The sequence below is a fragment of the Glycine max genome, chromosome 16, assembly GCF_000004515.6.
Source record: "Glycine max cultivar Williams 82 chromosome 16, Glycine_max_v4.0, whole genome shotgun sequence".
NCBI lineage: Eukaryota > Viridiplantae > Streptophyta > Magnoliopsida > Fabales > Fabaceae > Glycine > Glycine max.
In genome coordinates, this window is record NC_038252.2 from 18872396 (window position 1) to 18891394 (window position 18999).

An 18999-nucleotide genomic window follows, 5' to 3' on the forward strand; every position below is an offset into this window, starting at 1 on the left:
AGATATTATTTATTTTATAACATACATGACAAGTTGGTTAGAGGTGGTACAAAGTTATAGCCGTGTGAGTGATTGATAGATTTTGTATGAAGGTTAACCCTTTAACGTATGAACAAATAATTCTGATTCTAGGAATTTTTTGTATGAAGGTTAAGCCGTGTGAGTAATTGGTAGCAGTTTTTAATTCCTAGAAATTGTCATAAAATACGAATTTATTATTTCTTGTTTGGCAATGCCATAAGAAAAAATGATTAAAAAAAACATTTTCTAAGTTTGAAAGACTAACTAAAACAGATTTAAATGTTAAGGATTAAAAAAACATGACCTATATTTAAAGTACTAAAAAAACATTGGTATAAAAAAAATAAAAACATATTTAAGTATAAATTATCTAAGTTACATTTGGTCCTCCTAACTTCTTTCCCTGGGTTCTCCTTTAATTAACACCATCTTGATGGAGGCACCTAAAAAAGCATTTTTTTTCAAATTTGATAGACTAAGAAAAATAAATTTAAATTTGAGAACTAAAAAAGGTAAACTACCAAATTTAAGGAACTATAAACATATTTAAACAATTAAATTTAAAATAAAAATTCTCCAATTGAACACCTTAGTAACTTCTGACGTTCTCAAACAAAGAATGCAACATAAAATTAAAAGGAAGTTGCACCCCTTTCCCTGTGGAGATTGAACGTTATGTAAGGTCTTCAGTGTTAAAAAAATAAACCTCCGAATGAATTCCAAACTCAGTATTATTTCTAGTAAATAAAAGCCCTCAGCTTGGGATTGAATCTTAAACTGTATTAACAATTTCTTCACAGGTACAGTACAATACATTTTGAAAGCTGTGTACCCTTTTATTCTAAACAAACTTGATACTTAAAAAGGCTTTTTTTTTATCACAACAGGTTATGTATCCAAGTATTGTTACTAAAACACAAGTATAACTAAATTTGATTCTTTAGTGTTGCTGCCCAGCAGTGGAAATTATGAAACAGTTGTTGCTGTTATATAATTTACAACACAGAAAAGAAAATCCATATCAGAGTAATCACCAAATGCGGTTAAGTTTAGACTTCTGACGGAATTGCTTTTTCGTTGTACACCACGGGCCAGGAAAGGTGCTCAACTGTACATAAGAGAACAATCAGTCTTGAGTGGCACAAACTATCTTGTAACAGACAATCAAGTTGAGACAAGATTATTAAAAAAAAAAAAATCGATACATCTAAGAAAATCAATCAGTTTAATTGGAATGTTCAAGACTTTAATTGACATAAAAGTGACATCCTCTGCAGCAAACAAAATTTGAATATTTATCAGACTATGTAGATAACTCACACTGCTAATAATCTTTCCACCAAACCATGCAGTATCCACACCAAATGGAGGAGGTATGACTCTAATTCCATTGGACATATAAGGAGGAAGTAATGAATGGAGTTCCTTTTCTAACCTTTCTGAAACAGAGCAATCCCAACAGTAAAATTAGAAATCTCAAGTAGTTACATTTCATCTTTCTGCTCTGTTGCAAAGATGTAAAGTGCCTAGAGAGAGAGAGAGAGACCTGCTAAACCAGGTAAACACGCAGTTCCCCCTGATAAGACAACAGTCTTATACCAATCGTTGTTGCCTGCCAATTCTGCAGAATAGCAATGATCCACACAAAGAGCGATGGCCTGATGCAAACCCATTGCTCGCCTATACCAATAAGTGCAAAATATACCTAAGCTTCAGTTCTGGGAAAATATAAGCAAATAACCTAGGTATGTGGGCGGCTCATAAGAGTTACTCATTTACAAACCCCTAACACGTGTATAGCTTTACTCCCATTCCTTTTTAATCTCATATGTTACCTTCAATTTTGTAGGTGGAGTGAACTCGTTCATTTTTCCTTTTGTCAAATACACAAGTTTTTTTTTTGTTTACGTACAAGACTTAAATAAGAGAAGTACAATTAGAATTAGAAGATATAGATCTTCCAATACAATACTCCATCAAACTTCCATCTAACCTTAAAATATCTAACATGTCGTAAATTATTGAAAAAGGTTAGAAATTGGGAAAAAACAAAACTGAAGTGAAAATGGGTCTAGTCAATTATCAAGAAGAGCTCACTCTTTTCTGAGAACACTACCATTTTTAGATAATACGAGTCTATCCAACAAAATATCCTCACTCTTTTCTGAGAGCAAGATGAAATATCAAATTAGTGACTTTTTTATCTGTTACTTTTTTCCCAAAAAAACAAAAAACTAATGAAAATTAATTGGTTTCTTATTATGATTAACAAAATTACAGCTCAAACAAATGCAAAATAAAAATGACAAAGTTTATTAGAACGAAATCAAGAGAAAATTGCAATTTTAATGTTATTTTCAAAAGATTGCTATGTTTTTTTAATCAGTCCATTCAATTATTATGATAATGACATGCTCATTTACGAACACACCAGATCATCGTAGATATAAACATAATCTCTGAAGTAAATATGTATAGTTGTATACTAAATCTGACCATATTGCAAAAAGTCAAAAACTTACACCCCAGCAAGACGTGGCTGGAATAAGATCTCTCCTGTTTGAAACCGCTCTTTTGAGAGTGTAAACAACCCTTCTACAGCTTCAAATGATGCTTGAGTATCTTTCAAAAGCTCAGCTTCATAGTCAACAGCAACATAACATAGCTTCTGTTGCCATGTGACTAATGAAATATCAGACAATTTAATTCAGATGATTTTGAAGGAAAAGAAAAATGCAAGTACGGTACCAATCACTCTCACCAAACTTTAATGGAGAAACAGAAAAAGGAAAAGAGACAAACACATGAAAATAAAAATATAAAAGAGAGCACGAAGGATTTGAGCAAATTTCATCATCAATTTTTGAAGTGTCCGAAGAATATATCTCTTGGGACTTGGGAGCTCCCTTTGTTGAATCCTTGTCATGGAATGAAGTCATTTGAATCACACCAACACAAATGGGTTAGACCAAATTTTGATACAGGCTGATAAATTGTTGACCTAGGCTACTTTGGAAGCTATGGACTACTTGGGCATATTCACTGGCCCACATTTTATTTATTTATATTATTGAAGTGCGAAAACGTCAATTTTGTAAATAATTTATTTGACTAAATTGTATTAAAATACTTAGATTAACTTGCATTTAAAGATTTCAAATCAATTGTGACTTCAAATAATGCCTGTTTTGTTAGAGATAGGGGGAGCAACATGAAGATCAAGACTAAGAAGTGTTTTGACTTTTACATGCCCAACTTCTTATTGAGTAGCATTTGTATTGCTTGTTGCTTATAATACTTAATCTATCTATGAGTACATCATGCATCATCACATAGAAGTAGGAAGGTAGTTCCCTATATAAGGTAGATCTTTTGTGCTATATAACTCACTGGTTTAATCAATTACCGCTGTCTGTAATCGATTACATAAGTCTTTGAGAAGTTTGCAAAGAGATCTTAGCTCTGGTTTAATCGAGTACCATATATTCGTAATTGATTACACAATTCAATTTGAGACCATGTCTGATGTCTAGGATCTTAGTTTAATCGATTGCGAAGATATAATAATCGATTACATCATTCTTTAAAGTGTTCCAAAAAGTGATCAAGAACACTTTAATCAATTAAATCAAGATTGTAATCGATTACACTGGGATAACACTTTAATCGATTGACTGGGAAAGGTAATCGATTACTTTGCCAATTTAATCAATTACAGACGGTTATAACTATTTTCTCTATATATACCCACCTTGTGTTCTCACTTTAAAAACAATTTTTTAACGAACTTTTTCAACTCACAAACTTTAGTTTTTGTTTCTTGTAGATTTCTAAAGAAAAGTTTCTCTAAAGGTTATGTGATTAGTGAGTTGTAAACACATTTGATATCAAGAGAGTTCCATTCAATCAAGTCTTTTGTTCTTGCATTTCAATGTAAAGGTTGTATCTCTCCTTAACTTTGTTTCATATGATTTTTACACATTATTACTGCATGTGTAAGAGTTTTACTGCATGTTAGAATAGGTGTTTATAATTTGAAGCTAAGAATAGGTTTGTCTTAGGCTTAGATTCACTAAGGACCCTAGGGTTGGGTGCCTAAGTTTCATTTTCTAGGTAGAATTTGAAATTGCTTGTGATTACTTGTAAAAACTGACATTGCATAGTGAAAATTTAATTTGAGTTGAATTAGATAACTAGATTAGTTTCTCTAGAAATAGAGAGTGAACCAGTATAAATCTTGTTTTCTATCTTCTCTTTAACCCTCATCTCTCACTATTGCATTCTTTATCAATTTGCTAAGTTTCAAAGATATTTTAAATTGATGCACTTTAAAAAAAGGGTACAATGTTTGGGTGATTGATTTAATATTGTTTTAACTGAAAGTTGTGATACGATTCTTTGGACAACGAAAGTTTTAAAACTCTGTTTTTGACAATTTGATTCTAAACCAATTCATCCCTCCTCCCTCTTGGTTTGGTTAGTCCCATTGTCTTTTTCATGTTTTAAACTAACATCCAAGTAAACTTAAGAAAAAATTCATTACTAATTTTGACATTTTATGAGCCTGTCACTTCAGGCCAAGCAAAACTATATTCAGGCATCAAATTTGTTGGTCCAACCTATTTATTGGTTTTGGTTATATGGGCAGCTCCATCAAGATCAGCCCATTCTGACATTCTCATCTTTGCGTCTAAAAAAAGGTTCCTAATCTACTCTCCTTCCACAAAATAGGTAGTAGATATCCTAACAAAAAGGCTGCCTAGACCAAGTTTTGAATCACATGTACACAAGTTCAGAATGACCAACATCAGTGTCATAGCTGTTGAGTGTTGACAGCTTACACAAATCACATCCCTACAGTATATATTAGCAGTTAGTTTACAAATCCTGTATTATAAGGTGGGTGCTTGGTTTTTGTATCTTTAGAAAATATTGTACACCAGGAATCAGGGAACCTAAAGCTTCTTTTTCTTTGAACGGAGACAGCGTAAGAGAGGAAAAGAGAGAGAATTTGATTTACCTATTTACAAATGAATAAGGATTCAAAAGGTGCCAAAGAAGTGAAAATTTAAAATCAAATTCAACTTAGGAGTGCTTAGAAGAAAACAAATATTCTGACTAGATTAAAGATGTTAAAGTAGACTAAATTTAATATGCAATCTTAGGGGTCCACTTCTATCTTCTCAAGAGCACTGCAGCATCAAATATAAGTAAAATCCCATCAATCAAAATAACTATTTCAGAACAGAAAGGACAATAACAATACCTCTTTCAGTGTGCGAACAGTGTACAAAGATTCAAAACTTATGTTGTTTTGTTGCATTTGTTCTCTAAGAAATCCAGTAAGTTTTAGTGCTCCCAGCCCCACAACCTCCACACCCACCTTTCGCATCACTTTACCATTTAAAACTGTAAAACAACAATGCAGATACACTCACAACAAGGGGAACAGAGAAAATATTGGCCATCAACTCATTTTCATTAGATAAAGGAACAATGTATGGATTATAACAGAAGAGGTACTGTTCAAGTATTGACCAACTCTGAACCCAACAAAGACAGTAGATTAAGGCATTTCATGCAAGGAATCTATTGTTATCCATAAATTAAAAAACCTTAAAAGAGAATAAAATTGTAGAGCATACTTGGAACTATAGATGTGACTTGAAAGCCTATATTAACAGCTATCCCAGATGTTTGATTTGCAGCATACAGAGCTAAAGTACCCTGGATTTACATAATAGAAAAGAAACAAGTAAATATGGTAAAGACAAAATAAAATGTAATTGAAAGAACAGGAACACCCATACGTGATCGAACAAAAGGGATAGACAATTATATTCATGGAAAAACAAACAATCTACCCTTGATTAATTGTAGTTCATTTGAAACTGTTACGTTAATTGAAAAGAAGTTCCTTTGCACCTAGTTCTAGGCTCTTAAGTTTACATAGAACTATGATTCTACTCCACTCAATCCATCAGTGTTTTTGCATTTTCACCTTCAAGTTCAACCTAACAATTACGTTGCAAACATATGGGTACAATATCGGTACCCAGTGCCAGATATGGATATGAATTTCTAAAACACAGATATGGTACATCAATATAAATTTAAAAATTAAGTGAGTGAATGTGAGATAGAATTTCATATAATAAAATTGCACAAAAGATAGAAATTCATAAAAATTAGAACATAGCATAAAACAACAAGGAACCAAATTGTAGTATATTTTGTAAAAATATCTGGAGAAAATAATTTTAAAAAACATATAAATCAGTGAAACTCAATATTAAATGAATAAAAAAAACTAAACACATTGTCAACCAATAGACCAAGCAATACCGAATTACCAATGATAGTGGAATAGCAGCAATGCCAAGAAATAACTAACAAACTGTTAGGATATAAGGAGAAGGGAAAGTTAGTTAGCATAGTTAGACTATTAATAAGTTAGTTACCATGGTTAGGATATTGATTAGTTAGTTAAGGGGTTTATTAGATATAAATAGGGGAAGAAGGATAAGAGAGAGGGAGATCTTATCATTTGTAGATTGAGCATTAGCTCTTGGTGAAAGGAGAAATCTTTTATGAAGGGGAAACCCTTGGAGGAGAGTTTTCTCTCCTGTTTTTTGTTTTTTTCTTACTAGTCCAACCTGCTGTATCTGAGTTGCACGATGGAGAGCAGAGTGAGCGCTTTGGACAAATTGGCCAGCAAGCATGGAAAGGTGATTACAGATCTAAAAACAGACATGGATCTCATAAATGAAAGATTGTTGGAGATGAGGCAAATCAAGGAACTACTTCTTGAATTCAAGAAGGGAAAGACACCTTCAGATAGTGGGGAAAACTTGGTCAACAGAGACAAGAAGCTGGAAGAGGAGAACAATGACAATAACAGGTCTAGCGAGGACAATTAGGAAGAGGAACCCAATTCTTGAGGGTTGCACCATCATTCTTGCAAAATCAGCATTTCAGAGTTGAAGCATGGACAACTAAAAAGTTTAGAAAACATTCTTGAGGTTAAAAGGGAGGAAAGCATGGAGGAGGAGCCCTCTGAAATCAAGATCAAGAAAACAATTGAGGAAATTAAAGAGACTAAACAACAACAACAACAACGCCTTATCCCACTAGGTGGGGTCGGCTACATGGATCAACTTCCGTCATAATGTTCTATCAAGTACCATACTTCTATCCAAATCATTAAGTTCGAGATCCTTTTTGATAACCTCTCTTATAGTCTTTTTGGGTCTTCCTCTGCCTCGAATTGTTTGTCTTCTCTCCATCTGGTCTACTCTCCTCACTACAGAGTCTACCGGTCTTCTCTCTACATGCCCAAACCACCTAAGTCTATTTTCCACCATCTTCTCTATAATAGGCGCTACTCCAACCCCTCTCTCTAATAGCTTCGTTTCTAATTTTATCCTGTCGAGTCTTACCACACATGTACTTGATAGAACATTATGGCGGAAATTGATCCATGTAGCCGACCCCACCTAGTGGGATAAGGCGTTGTTGTTGTTGTTGTTGTTGTTTGAGTCTTACCACACATCCACCGCAACATCCTCATCTCCGCTACACCTACTTTATTCTCATGTTGGCTCTTGACCGCCCAACATTCTGTTCCGTACAAAATCGCCGGTCTTACCGCAGTCCGATAAAACTTTCCCTTTAGCTTGATCGGTACCTTTGCATCACATAACACCCCCGATGCTTTTCTCCATTTCATCCATCCTGCTTGAATGCGATGATTCACATCCCCTTCAATTTCTCCATCATCCTGTATTACAGACCCAAGATATTTAAACCGTGTGACTTGAGGGATAATATGGTCTCCTATTTTCACCTCTGAGTTAGAAACCCTCCTTCTTTTGTTGAACTTACATTCCATATACTCCGATTTGCTTCTGCTTAGGCGAAAGCCATGTGTTTCTAGAGCTCGTCTCCAAGTTTCCAACCTCTCATTCAACTCCTCCCTCGACTCTCCAAGGAGGACTATGTCATCTGCAAAAAGCATGCATCTCGGCACTATCTCTTGGATTTGTTCCGTGAGGACATCCAGAATTAAGGTAAAAAGGTAGGGGCTAAGGGTTGACCCTTGATGCAAACCAATTGTGATGGGAAAAGGGCATCATTCTTGAGTTTGAAAAAGGGACAAACAACCCATGCAGACAATATCGACTTTGCAGTTGGGTGTGTGGGTAACAAAGTCACAGCAAGACAGTGATTCAATAAAAGCCCTTGAGGGTCCTGCTAATGAAAATTGGCGCCCACCGTGGGGAGGAGTTTGTTGTCGAAGACAAAGACTCGAAAACCATTGATGCCGAGGTGGTAGAGGAGATCAAGGTGGAAGAGACTGAGAATTTGCAGCAGAAAATGCAGGAAAAAGAAGGGGATTTCTCAATTATCATCAAAGAATCTCATTCTTGGGTAGTAAATGTCATAGATGTTGAGGGTGATAATGGTTTCTTTATGAAACCCACAACCATGAATTTGGGATTATATGGAGATTGATTGCGCCTACACCACCACCAGACCCGCCGGATGCAAGCTCACATTCAACCCTTAATGGGTTATCATCAGCAGAACTACAACTTCTCAAGGAGAAAGATGGGTCTTCTTTGTTGACAAAGCAAGGAATTTTGGCATGTAAGCCAAACTACTAGACACCAAACCACTTGCAACTAGTAAATCATCGTCTAAGATGCTAAGGGCAATAGAGTCACTACGGGAAAGTGGAACTACTTCGCAGCAGTTCGCAATGAGAAGAGGCCAAAGAATCTATCGCATGTTTATTTTGCTCAGGGGAATTTTACTAATTTACTTTGGCTGTGAAAATATAGCTTGCGGAATTTTTATTATAACACAGACTCTCAAATACTTCTATATTTAGCTCGTACACATTATGAGGCTGAACAGTGGCAAGACTGTACAAAAACTCTACTGAGAGCCATTCATTTGGCACCCTCAAACTATACTTTAAGGTTTGATGCAGGGGTTGCAATGCAAAAGTTTTCAGCATCAACACTACAAAAGACAAAGAGGACTGTAGACGAGGTGAGAGCAACTGTTGCTGAGCTGCAAAATGTTGTCTGTGTATTTAGTCAGTTGTCTGCTGCTTCCAACCTACATATTCATGGGTTTGATGAGAAGAAAATTGACACTCATGTTGGATACTGCAACCACTTACTTTCGGCTGCTAAAGTTCATCTTGAAGCAGTTGAGCGTGAAGAGCAGCAAGTACTACAGAGACAAAAACTTGCTCGTCAGGTTGCATTGACTGAGGAAGCCCGACGAAAGGCTGAAGAGCAAAGGAAATTTCAGATGGAAAGGAGAAAACTCGAGGAAGTGTGTCATTTCAGTTTTCAAATTCCAGCCTTGAGGACAAGGTTGATTTTTAGGAGGGGTGTATTGTTAGGATATAAGGAGAAGGGAAAGTTAGTTAACATAGTTAGACTATTAATAAGTTAGCTACCACAGTTAGGATATTGATTAGTTGGTTAAGGGGTTAGTTAGTTAGATAGAGGAGTTTATTAGATATAAATAGGGGAAAAATGATAGGAGAGAGGGAGATCTTATCATTTGTAGACACATTAGCTCTTTGTGAAAGGAGAAATCCTTTGTGAAGGGGAAACCTCTGAAGGAGAGTTTTCTCTCTTATTTTCTGTTCTTTTCTTACTAGTCAATAAAATCCTTTCTTTTCTTTCTCATTTCAATTCTTGGTTCCTAACACAAACCAATCAGAAATATGCTTGATCCTTAAGGACCCTAAAATGGATGGATGTGATGCATGCTCAGAGGAACAGAGGAATTGCATGCACATCCCAGAGCAAAAGAGTTGCTGCTCAACAGAGGACTGGCACATTATTGCTTGTCACTGCTGTCATTTGACACCATCACACCACACAACTTCCTTTCCTTCTGATCACCATACTGAAACACTTTAACTTGTGCCCTATGTCACTAGTCAGATCAATATCCCAACCCACTATCAATAATGCATGTCATCGCCCCCATTGCCAACATCATGTGCCACCAAAGACACTGCTCACAGCTCACAGCTCATGAGTTTCTAGTAAGAATGAATTAGTTTGGTTGGGTAGGGAGATAAAATTGATACTGAGAGCAGGGGAAGACCCAACCTTCACTGAAAAATAATGCCATTTTGGAGACAAGTGGTCTAGCTGGTCCACCATAGTTGTCAATAGTGCACTACAGTGCATCACACCATAGTTGTCAATAGTGCACTATAGTATCGTAGCAGTGAATAGCAGCCCCTAACTGCTATATGCATCACCATAGCATCACACTTCACAGTAGTGGCTGCAATGGGGGCATTTCATGGAGACATAGCACTGCTATGCTTATGGTGTCAAAAATCCTGAGAATGCGGTCAAATATTAATGTTAAAGGGGAATTTTATGGAGGTATTTTGGGTTTAAAAGGGCTTAAGCTTGTAGAAAACCCTTTCAAAGTTCATAACTATCATGCCTCACTTTTCTCCTCTCATACCTGGTAACTACTGGAGAACTCTCATGCAACCCTCTGGCGTGTGGCCCTCCAGTATGTCTCCAACAACCCATCTAGCAGCTTTTCTTGTAATCTTGTTCTCATTGTACTCTTATTCTCATCGATCTATGTTTTCTGTGTTTTAGTCTCTCTACTGAGTAGTTTTTTTTTCTTTTTATTCTCTTTGTTCCATCAGTTCATGTTCTTTGTTTATTGTCTGTCTAGTCTGAGTCTTGGATCTTTTTTTTATTTGGTCATCTATCTCCCTAAGACCCAAACTCATTCCCTCCTTTTTTCTCTATCTCTTAGGTTAGTCATGGCATCCTTTGTTACTGTAATACTATTTACTGGTATAGTTGTACACTTGCTTAAGAGCTAAGATATACAACTTTTTATTATTAATTACAAACATGATATCCTGTTACCATTCAGCATGCACTATACTGCTATAGTGTTTTGGGGGTCAGCCGCTATGCGGCGCTACCAAGGATTGATAAGCATGCATCACACCAAGTTGGAATAGGAAAGGGCATCCCAGGTCACATAACTACAAAGATACCATCAACACTATGAAAAGGAAAAGATCTAGAATTTATAGTACCATTTGGCAGATGTAGCAGAATGGAATAATACATGAGTTATATGCTATGTTTGGTGAGCATCTAAAAAACAGAGCAGAACAGGACATGAGGAGAATACTGATTCATTTTGGTTCCAATTAAGATTGATGTAAAGCATGGAAATAGAATATAATGATCTATTTTGTTTATTTTGTATGCCAAATGTTACCTTCATGAGCATGGGGGGATAAATAGTCTGGTTGACCATCATAAATTCAATTAACAATGCGGAAAACAAGGCTAAACTACATATTTTTTTCTACAAGAGACGAAGAGGAAGGGCACATGTATTCTCTCTATTGAAAGGGATGAAAATATAAGATAGTATAACTTGCATATAAGCACTTGAAAGAGGTTATAAATATTAAAAACAAGAGGATGTGGGTAACACACTTATATTTGTCAGAAAGGTGCAAGTACCAAAATCCATGTATCTCTTGCAATAACTAAGTTAAAAGAGGAACAAAATGGATTCTCCAAGCCCAATGCTTAGAGCCAATAAATTCTATTCAGAAAAGGTAAAATGGTAACAGAAATTATTATTTTTCGTTCCCATTAAAATTTACCTGATTGAGAGCACATACAGCAGGAACATTCATGTCAAACAAGACAACATAGATTGCTTCTTTAAGTTGTTGTCTTGATGCTTTGGCTGATTCGGTATCTGCAAGTACAAAACAGAACATTACACGGCTAGAAAATCATACTAGTATCAAGTGTTAGAATAAGAAAATGCAATCTTGACTACATAACCAAAATGGATGGTTAAAGAAAGATAAAATTTAAGCAAGCCAATTTTTAGCATCCATGCATGGTTATATAGCCAAGGTTAACTCCTCTTGTCTCTCACAAGATAGTGTAGATCAAATTAAAAATTTGATCCCTATATTTGACAATTTTTTAATTTTGGTCCCTACTTAGAAAAACTTTACATTTTGGTCCCCACATGAAAAGTTTACAAATCAGTCTGCACCACTTGCCATAATTATGATGGTGTTAGATTTAGAGAAAACATGGAACTATTTGTAAATGTTCTTTTATGTAGGGAACAAAGGAACCAAACTTTTAATTTAACTACATTTGTAAATAAAAATTAGAGTATTATGACCACATTCATCCTTGTGGAAGACTGCAGTGGTGATACAAAAGGGCAAATTTGATGACTAGTTTGTATCTTTAAAAGACTAATTTGGTGACAAAAATCTTCAAATGACTAAAATTTGTTCTTTTATGTAGGGAACAAAGCAACCAAACTTTTAATCTAGCCACATTTGTAAATAAAAATTAGAGTATTATCACCGCATTCATCCTTGTAGAAGACTGCAGTGGTGAAACATAAGGGCAAATTTGATAGCTAGTTTGTATCTTTGAAAGACTAATACGGTGACAAAAATCTTCAAATGACTAAAACATCATGACACACTGATCTTTAGAAGCCCAATTTAAGGCTTTTCTCAATATTGATCCATACATAAGTATCAAATACAACAATATATTACACTGAAATTCTCTGTACACTTTTTCTTTCCCTACATTTTAACAACTGCAGTAAAACCATAAAATTTAACTGACCGTCATAGTGGCATATTGGTATAGAAACAACAACAGGTTGAGAACTTGGTTTCACCTGCATCCTACAGAGAAAGCAACCAACACATTATCATCATTAAGCTCATAACTAAGCAATCAACAAAAACAACTTCATCTTCCACAACATGACTGCTCGTGTTTTATGCCAATCAACTAACACACTTTGCTTAAATGATTATCAACAGTAGTGAACTGTTTCACCAACAAGAAGAAAACACACATGACTTGCACACCTGTTATAGATAGTGGAGAAAAAATGTCGCAGTCTAGTATACATAGGCGTCTCAACGTTACCAAATTCCTGCAAATCAAATCCCCAATCAAGCACTAAACACGTCAACTCCAAAAACCTTCACCCGAAGCAGAGAGCCTCACCAAAAAAGTAGCAAATCTCCCCGAAGGAGAGGCCCCTTTGCTCCAACCGAATTTGCAATAGCCAGAACCCCCTAATAAAGAAGAACAAAAAGAGAATTAAAATAACAAAAAGTACCATTTCCAGAGAGAGAACGAAACAAAGTTAAAGGTAAAGTAAAACTAACCGTCGATGACAACAGAAGGAGGGACTCGTTCACGCAGCGCGTAAGCATGCTGGAACGAGACACGTGGTGAATTCTGAGCAGGCAAGGTCCTGCAATTTTAATAATTAGAGTTGAATCAAAGCAATTAGTGGGAAGAATAAATGTTTATTTTTTTAATACACTGCTAAAGGCAATTCTATTCGAGTCAGTTACTTATCGCAGTTGCATATCAACTCACTCGAAGGAGATACAAGGTTGGTTGGATGGTTAAGAAATAAGGGAAGGGGGAAAAAGTCGCAGGTTCTATTCCTCCTGCTAGCAAAAACTAACACACTAAAAAGACTCGAACTCGAGACACGACTGAAACAATTCCGTACAAGTTGATTCATGCGCTCGTTGGTAAGAACAAAAAAAGAGAGTAAAGCAACTTACGGGAGAGGGTAGCCGGAGCTGAGGGCGGTTTCGGCGAAGAGCGGGGAGTGGGGGTGGTGGGTTTGGAGGAAGTGGGCCCAGAGGGCGTTGTCGGAGACGAGTGACCGCCAAGACTTGGAAACGAGGCAGAGTCTGGCAGCGTGTTTGGGGCCTAAGAGGCGGACGATTTGCATGAGGATGTCGGCAGGGAGAGGGTCGAAGGCGCCAAGAGGGGAGGATGGGCGTGCTTGTTCCGAGGACGGGAGAGGGTGAGGGTGAGAGTGAGAGCCGGATCGCTTCATCGTCGCCGATTCGCACAGTTTTCTTAGCAGCGTCGCCATGACGACGACGACGACAAGGCACACGCCCAATCGAGTGAAGCGAGGTTTTGGATTTGAGAAACGACGACAAGTATCCTTGGTCGATGTTTGTTGTTGAGGAAACTGTAGTGTAAGAGCAAATCAATGTCATTAGAGAGCGATCAGTTTTGTGCCACGTAAGAGATTGTTGTCTAGACAAATGAAAAGGGTGTTGTTAGGTGCACCCATTGCTCATGCATTCCATGAAAAGATAAAAATATCCTTGTGTATTTTTTTAAAAAAAATTGTGCACCAGGTTATTGAGGTTGATTTGTTAGATGAAGATTTTATTTTATTTTAGATGGAGATTTTATTTTATTTTTGAATATGAATAACATAAAATTTGCACAAATTGAAACATAAAATCATTTCAAACATAAAATAATATTACATTAGCTTCAAAGATTACATTAACTTAAAGAGAGTGGAAAGAAATAAAATTTGCATCAAATATGACAATTAAGCCATGTTAATTTTGCAACAAGGACATAGACATATTATCTTCCATTTTGATTACATGCTTACTAAAAACAGCTAAAATTTTTATTGGTCCAAATTTTTTCCAGTAGTTAGAATGCACTAACACCTTCAAGACGTTATCGTTGAATTTCAGTTCAATAATTTCGAATTTGATAATTTCATGTGAATATTCATAGTGACTTGGTTGTCGAAAAAACAATCGTCTTACCGTTTGTGTTTCATAAATACCATAAAGAGGAATCCCATGAGGCGCAACTTACTTGATCAAATCTTTCAGTTCATCCATGGTACATCCGGAAGGAATGTCAAACTTTTTGAGATTTTTTCCTGTGAACGAGTAACCAACAAACTCATTTTGGCGTGACATGTTCCACCTCTCATTGTAATACAACAGGCCATCATGAATAGGGGTCATAGTGGCTTGAAGTATGTTTAATATACCATCTGGTGTTCTACCAATAGTGCATAATAACTCAATCGGACAAACACTTGAAAATTGATGATTACATATTAACATTGTGTTAACATCATCATCATTTTTCAGTTGCATACATTGAAAGCGAAGATGGTTACCTGTATCTGTGAATGGCTGCCGGTAGTAAATTTCATCCAAATATTGTGATGTAAGCTTCATTGGAGCTTGTAAGCCTAAGATCTTCTTCATCAATGGATTCCTTTGCTTCTTGGAAGATGAATGGCAGTGGAATGGAGAAAGGAAGAGAGAGAGGAGACGCCACTTCAAGGAGAAGATGAGTCTAGAAGAAGCTCACCACCATAGGAGACCATGGATAAGAGCTTGGAGAAAGAAGGAGATGAATGAAGGGAGAGGGAGAGAAGAGCACGAAATTTTGTGCTCTGAAGTTTAATATTCAAATGATCAAAGTTCCAAAAAATGCACACACACGACCTCTATTTATAGCCTAAGTGTCACACAAAATTGGAGGGAAATTTGAATTTCAATTCAAATTTTACTTGAATTTGAAATTGAATTTGTGGAGCCAAACTTTGGAACCAAAATTTCACTAATTATGATTTAGTGAATTTTAGTTATGGTTCAGCCCACTAATCCAAGATCAATTCCAAGATTCTCCACTAAGTGTGTTTAGGTGTCATGAGGCATGTAAAGCATGAAGGACATGCACAAAGTGTGACTATATGATGTGGCAATGAGGTGTAGTAACCAAATGCTCACCTCCCCCTCTAAAATTTAATTGGATTAGGCTTCTACCAATTCAATTAAATTTATTTCCAACCACACACATCAAATATTCACTTAGTGCATGTGAAATTACAAAACTACCCCTAATACAAAAACTAGTCTAGGTGCCCTAAAATACTAGGGCTGAAAAATCTATTTCTAGGGCACCCTACCTACATTATGGAGCCCTAAATACAAGGCCCAAAAATAATGAAACCTTAATCTAATATTTACAAAGACAAGTGGGCTCGTACTTAGCCCATGGGCCCAAAATCTACCCTAAGGCTCATAAGAACCCTAGGGCCTTCTCTTGCATATCTGGCCCAATCTACTTGGAGTCTTATATCCAATGCCCTTACGGGGTAGGATTATATCATTCCCTCCCCCTTGAAAAGGATTTGACCTCAAATCCCGAGATTCTTGAAACTCTGGGCTTCTTTCCTCAACACCTGTAAAAAGAGCAAAAACATACATATTAGTGGTGTTTGGGAAGTTGAAGTAAGGTAAGGTCTGAAAACCCATTTCCTGGGCATCTTCCCATGAAGGAACATGGTTCCTCACAATCTCAATGAGTGGTGCTACAGGTATAGAAAAATATGGGACAAGCCTTTTGTAAAAGTTTATTAAGTCATGGAAGCTCCAAATTTTCCTTATACTTGGTGGAGTAGGCCACTCAGGAATGACCTTTATTCTCTTAGAGTTCATGGGAATCCATTGATCACTATTTAAAAAATTAAGAAAAGTAATGCAATAAAACATACCTTTTTCTGTATTTTTATGTTGATTATTCCTACCAAAAAGTATGACAAACCTAAGGTGTCCCATATGGGTACCTAAGTTTGTATTGAAACTAAAAATAAGAACAAACCTACCTAATGAGTCCCTATGTACACAAATCATGAAGATGTTGGGTGCACGAGTGATTTTACAAAAGAGGTTGCACCACTCAAAACATTCATCATACCACCTATTTTAGGGATTTGGTGCCTAATAATACCTATTTTGGGCACCAACAAAGCACAAGGATTTAAGCTCTTGCGAATCAAACCCTCCTCCAACAACTCCTTTACTTGAGGAATAAACTCAAGCCCCAGAGGTGTGGCAATGCTAACAAGTGTATTTTTACAAAGGAGAAAATGTGGAGGTTGTCTAAGAGGGGAAATTTCTTTAATATTTGTCTTTATTTCAAAATATTTTTCCTTCTTAGCTAACCTCTTGGAGGAGACACTTACCTCCTTACACTCCTCCTTAACCATTAAAGGTTGTCCTTCTTCTTGGGGGTAGATCTCTTCACTAGATTCTTCCCCTTTTGCTTCTTCACTTTTACTAGAGGAAGGTGAAGTAGTAGCCTCATCTTGGCTACTATAAATGTCTTGGCCCCATATAATCATATTTTTCTTGGTGGGGCATTGAGAAGTAATGTGTCCTCTTCCAAGACATTTAAAACACTTCATGGAGCTAGTCTTCTCTTGCATACTAGCCTTAAGAGGTTGCTTTTCTATTGTCTTCCCCTTATCATCTTTGGGCTTAGAAGGTGTCACCCCTAAGATGCCTTGACCTTGGTCTTTCTTTGGATAAGAGTGAGAGCCATAAGATTTTGAAGTAGACTTCCTTTTAAGTTGTTGCTCTACCCTTATTTTCCAATCTAAGTTAGCCTCTACATTGTCCTTCCCATGGAAGTATGGGAGGTTAATGTTAGCCTCTTAAGGCTTTCTTTCATTTTCTCTCCTATGAGAGTGAGGTCTAAGATGTGACCTATGCCTTCCTTCATAATAGTCACGAAGTTCTTCACTTAGGCTCTTGCAAGAGTTATGACTACTATAGGAGTCATGTTTTTCTTTTCTTAACTCTTTTAGTATTTTCCTTCTTTCTTCTTCCCTTATTTTCTCTTTTTCATCTTGACTTATTTCTTCCACTCTTTTTTTTTTCCTTTTTCTTTTCTCTCTTGTTTTTCTTTCCACAACTTAAGGGATCTCAACTCATCTAATATCTTATACAAGGGGTCCTTAGGAGTAGAACCCCCACCATTAACACTAGATGAAGAATGAAGACTCATGTTGGTTCCTAAGTCATGGTTCTTTCTTGTTGGGGTTTGAAAACAAAAGGTAAAAGAAAATATGGTTGAAAATAGCCAAAATAAACACTAAAAAAGGTGTGAAAGATAATGTAAAAACTAATTGGTAAAAAGCAAGCTATCTGGGCTGTTTGACAATGGAGGGTAAAGGAAATAAGCTATGAAAGTAAGCAAGAAATTAAAGTGCAAGAAATGCAAACTAGGCGGATCCTAAGAGTGTTTGAATGACTTCATTTAAGGTTCCCAACAAAACAGTCACTATCCTAAGGGAAAATTGCCTAAAATTATTACACACAAATGGAAGTAGGGTGACCTATTGGAGGCTCCCAACTTACTTCCAATGAAAGGTCTTTTTGTTACAAAATTTGAAAGCAAAGCAAATTGCCAATTACAAAATTACAAAGAAAAAAGTCCTCATTTTTTGTGGCTATTCTCTCTTTAATGTTTCACTAAATTTGGAGTGCTTCTTAGTCCAATAGCTCTTAAGGTGGTTGGTCCCTTGCTTCTTGACTCAAATTCTTCAAGGTATGGCACCAATCCTCCTTCCAATTCCCTATATGGCAACTCACAAGCAAGGAAACAAAGAGACAAGCAATAACCAAATACCAAAAAAAAATGAAATAAAAGCTAAACCAATAGAGTTTTAACAAGACAAATTTTCAAAGATTATTCAACAATTAAAGCAATGAAAAGCACACAAAAGCTAGCTAGGACTCAAAGAGAAACCTAGAATGACTCTAGAGTAGAGTAGAAAAACTAAAAAAAAGACTCAAGAAACCTCTAGTTTTGGCACTTGTTTTCACAATAATTTTCAATTGAAATTTCAGAACTAGGATTGGTATAAAATAGACACCAATTATAGAACAAATTTTGAGCCAAAACAACAAGCACACTTCCCTTTCACTTTTTTTTCCTGGACACTGATTTTTCTGTCAATTTGTGTGATTTTTCTTATTTTTTATTTTTATCCAAATCGCTTGGTTCTTTTTTTATAATTTTGGTCCAGGTGTCTAGAAAATTCAGTAAATATTTCAGCTCAATACACATATTGAACAATTCCCAGTAATTTATACAAGTTCGTATGTTCAAGCTGCCAACACCAGTGATTTCAACCTAGAAATCAAGAGTAGTGTTTATGTTGCTTAAGGCTTGGATAGTTACAATTTGAGTTTTCTTATGCTCAATTATCTTGAATAACACAATTCAAGAGAGCTTAAGA

At 36.1% G+C, this 18999-nt stretch overlaps 1 protein-coding gene across 1 annotated transcript; it reads right to left on the reverse strand.

Moving 5' to 3' along the window:
• Window positions 1-780: 780 nt before the first annotated feature.
• On the reverse strand, window positions 781-14214 carry LOC100804254 (actin-related protein 8). The gene is made up of 12 exons (XM_003547817.4): window positions 13691-14214; window positions 13280-13368; window positions 13116-13186; window positions 12974-13041; window positions 12723-12784; window positions 11717-11814; window positions 5667-5748; window positions 5288-5430; window positions 2544-2689; window positions 1568-1701; window positions 1342-1460; window positions 781-1129 (listed from the first exon to the last, which is right to left on the reverse strand). Exons 1-12 carry the CDS (start codon window positions 14008-14010, stop codon window positions 1052-1054), a joined length of 1410 nt encoding a protein of 469 aa, XP_003547865.1. The 5' UTR covers window positions 14011-14214; the 3' UTR covers window positions 781-1051.
• Between the last annotated feature and the right edge of the window lie 4785 nt (window positions 14215-18999).

Excerpts from the sequence above, each read along its gene's own strand:
- LOC100804254 (XM_003547817.4), bottom strand. The coding sequence starts at position 14,010 with ATGGCGACGCTGCTAAGAAAACTGTGCGAATCGGCGACGATGAAGCGA. Across the intron at positions 5,749-11,716 it reads CTGTATGTGCTCTCAATCAG|GGTACTTTAGCTCTGTATGC; the intron begins GTAAATTTTAAT and ends ATGTAAATCCAG. Across the intron at positions 1,461-1,567 it reads GTGTTTACCTGGTTTAGCAG|AAAGGTTAGAAAAGGAACTC; the intron begins GTCTCTCTCTCT and ends GCTCTGTTTCAG.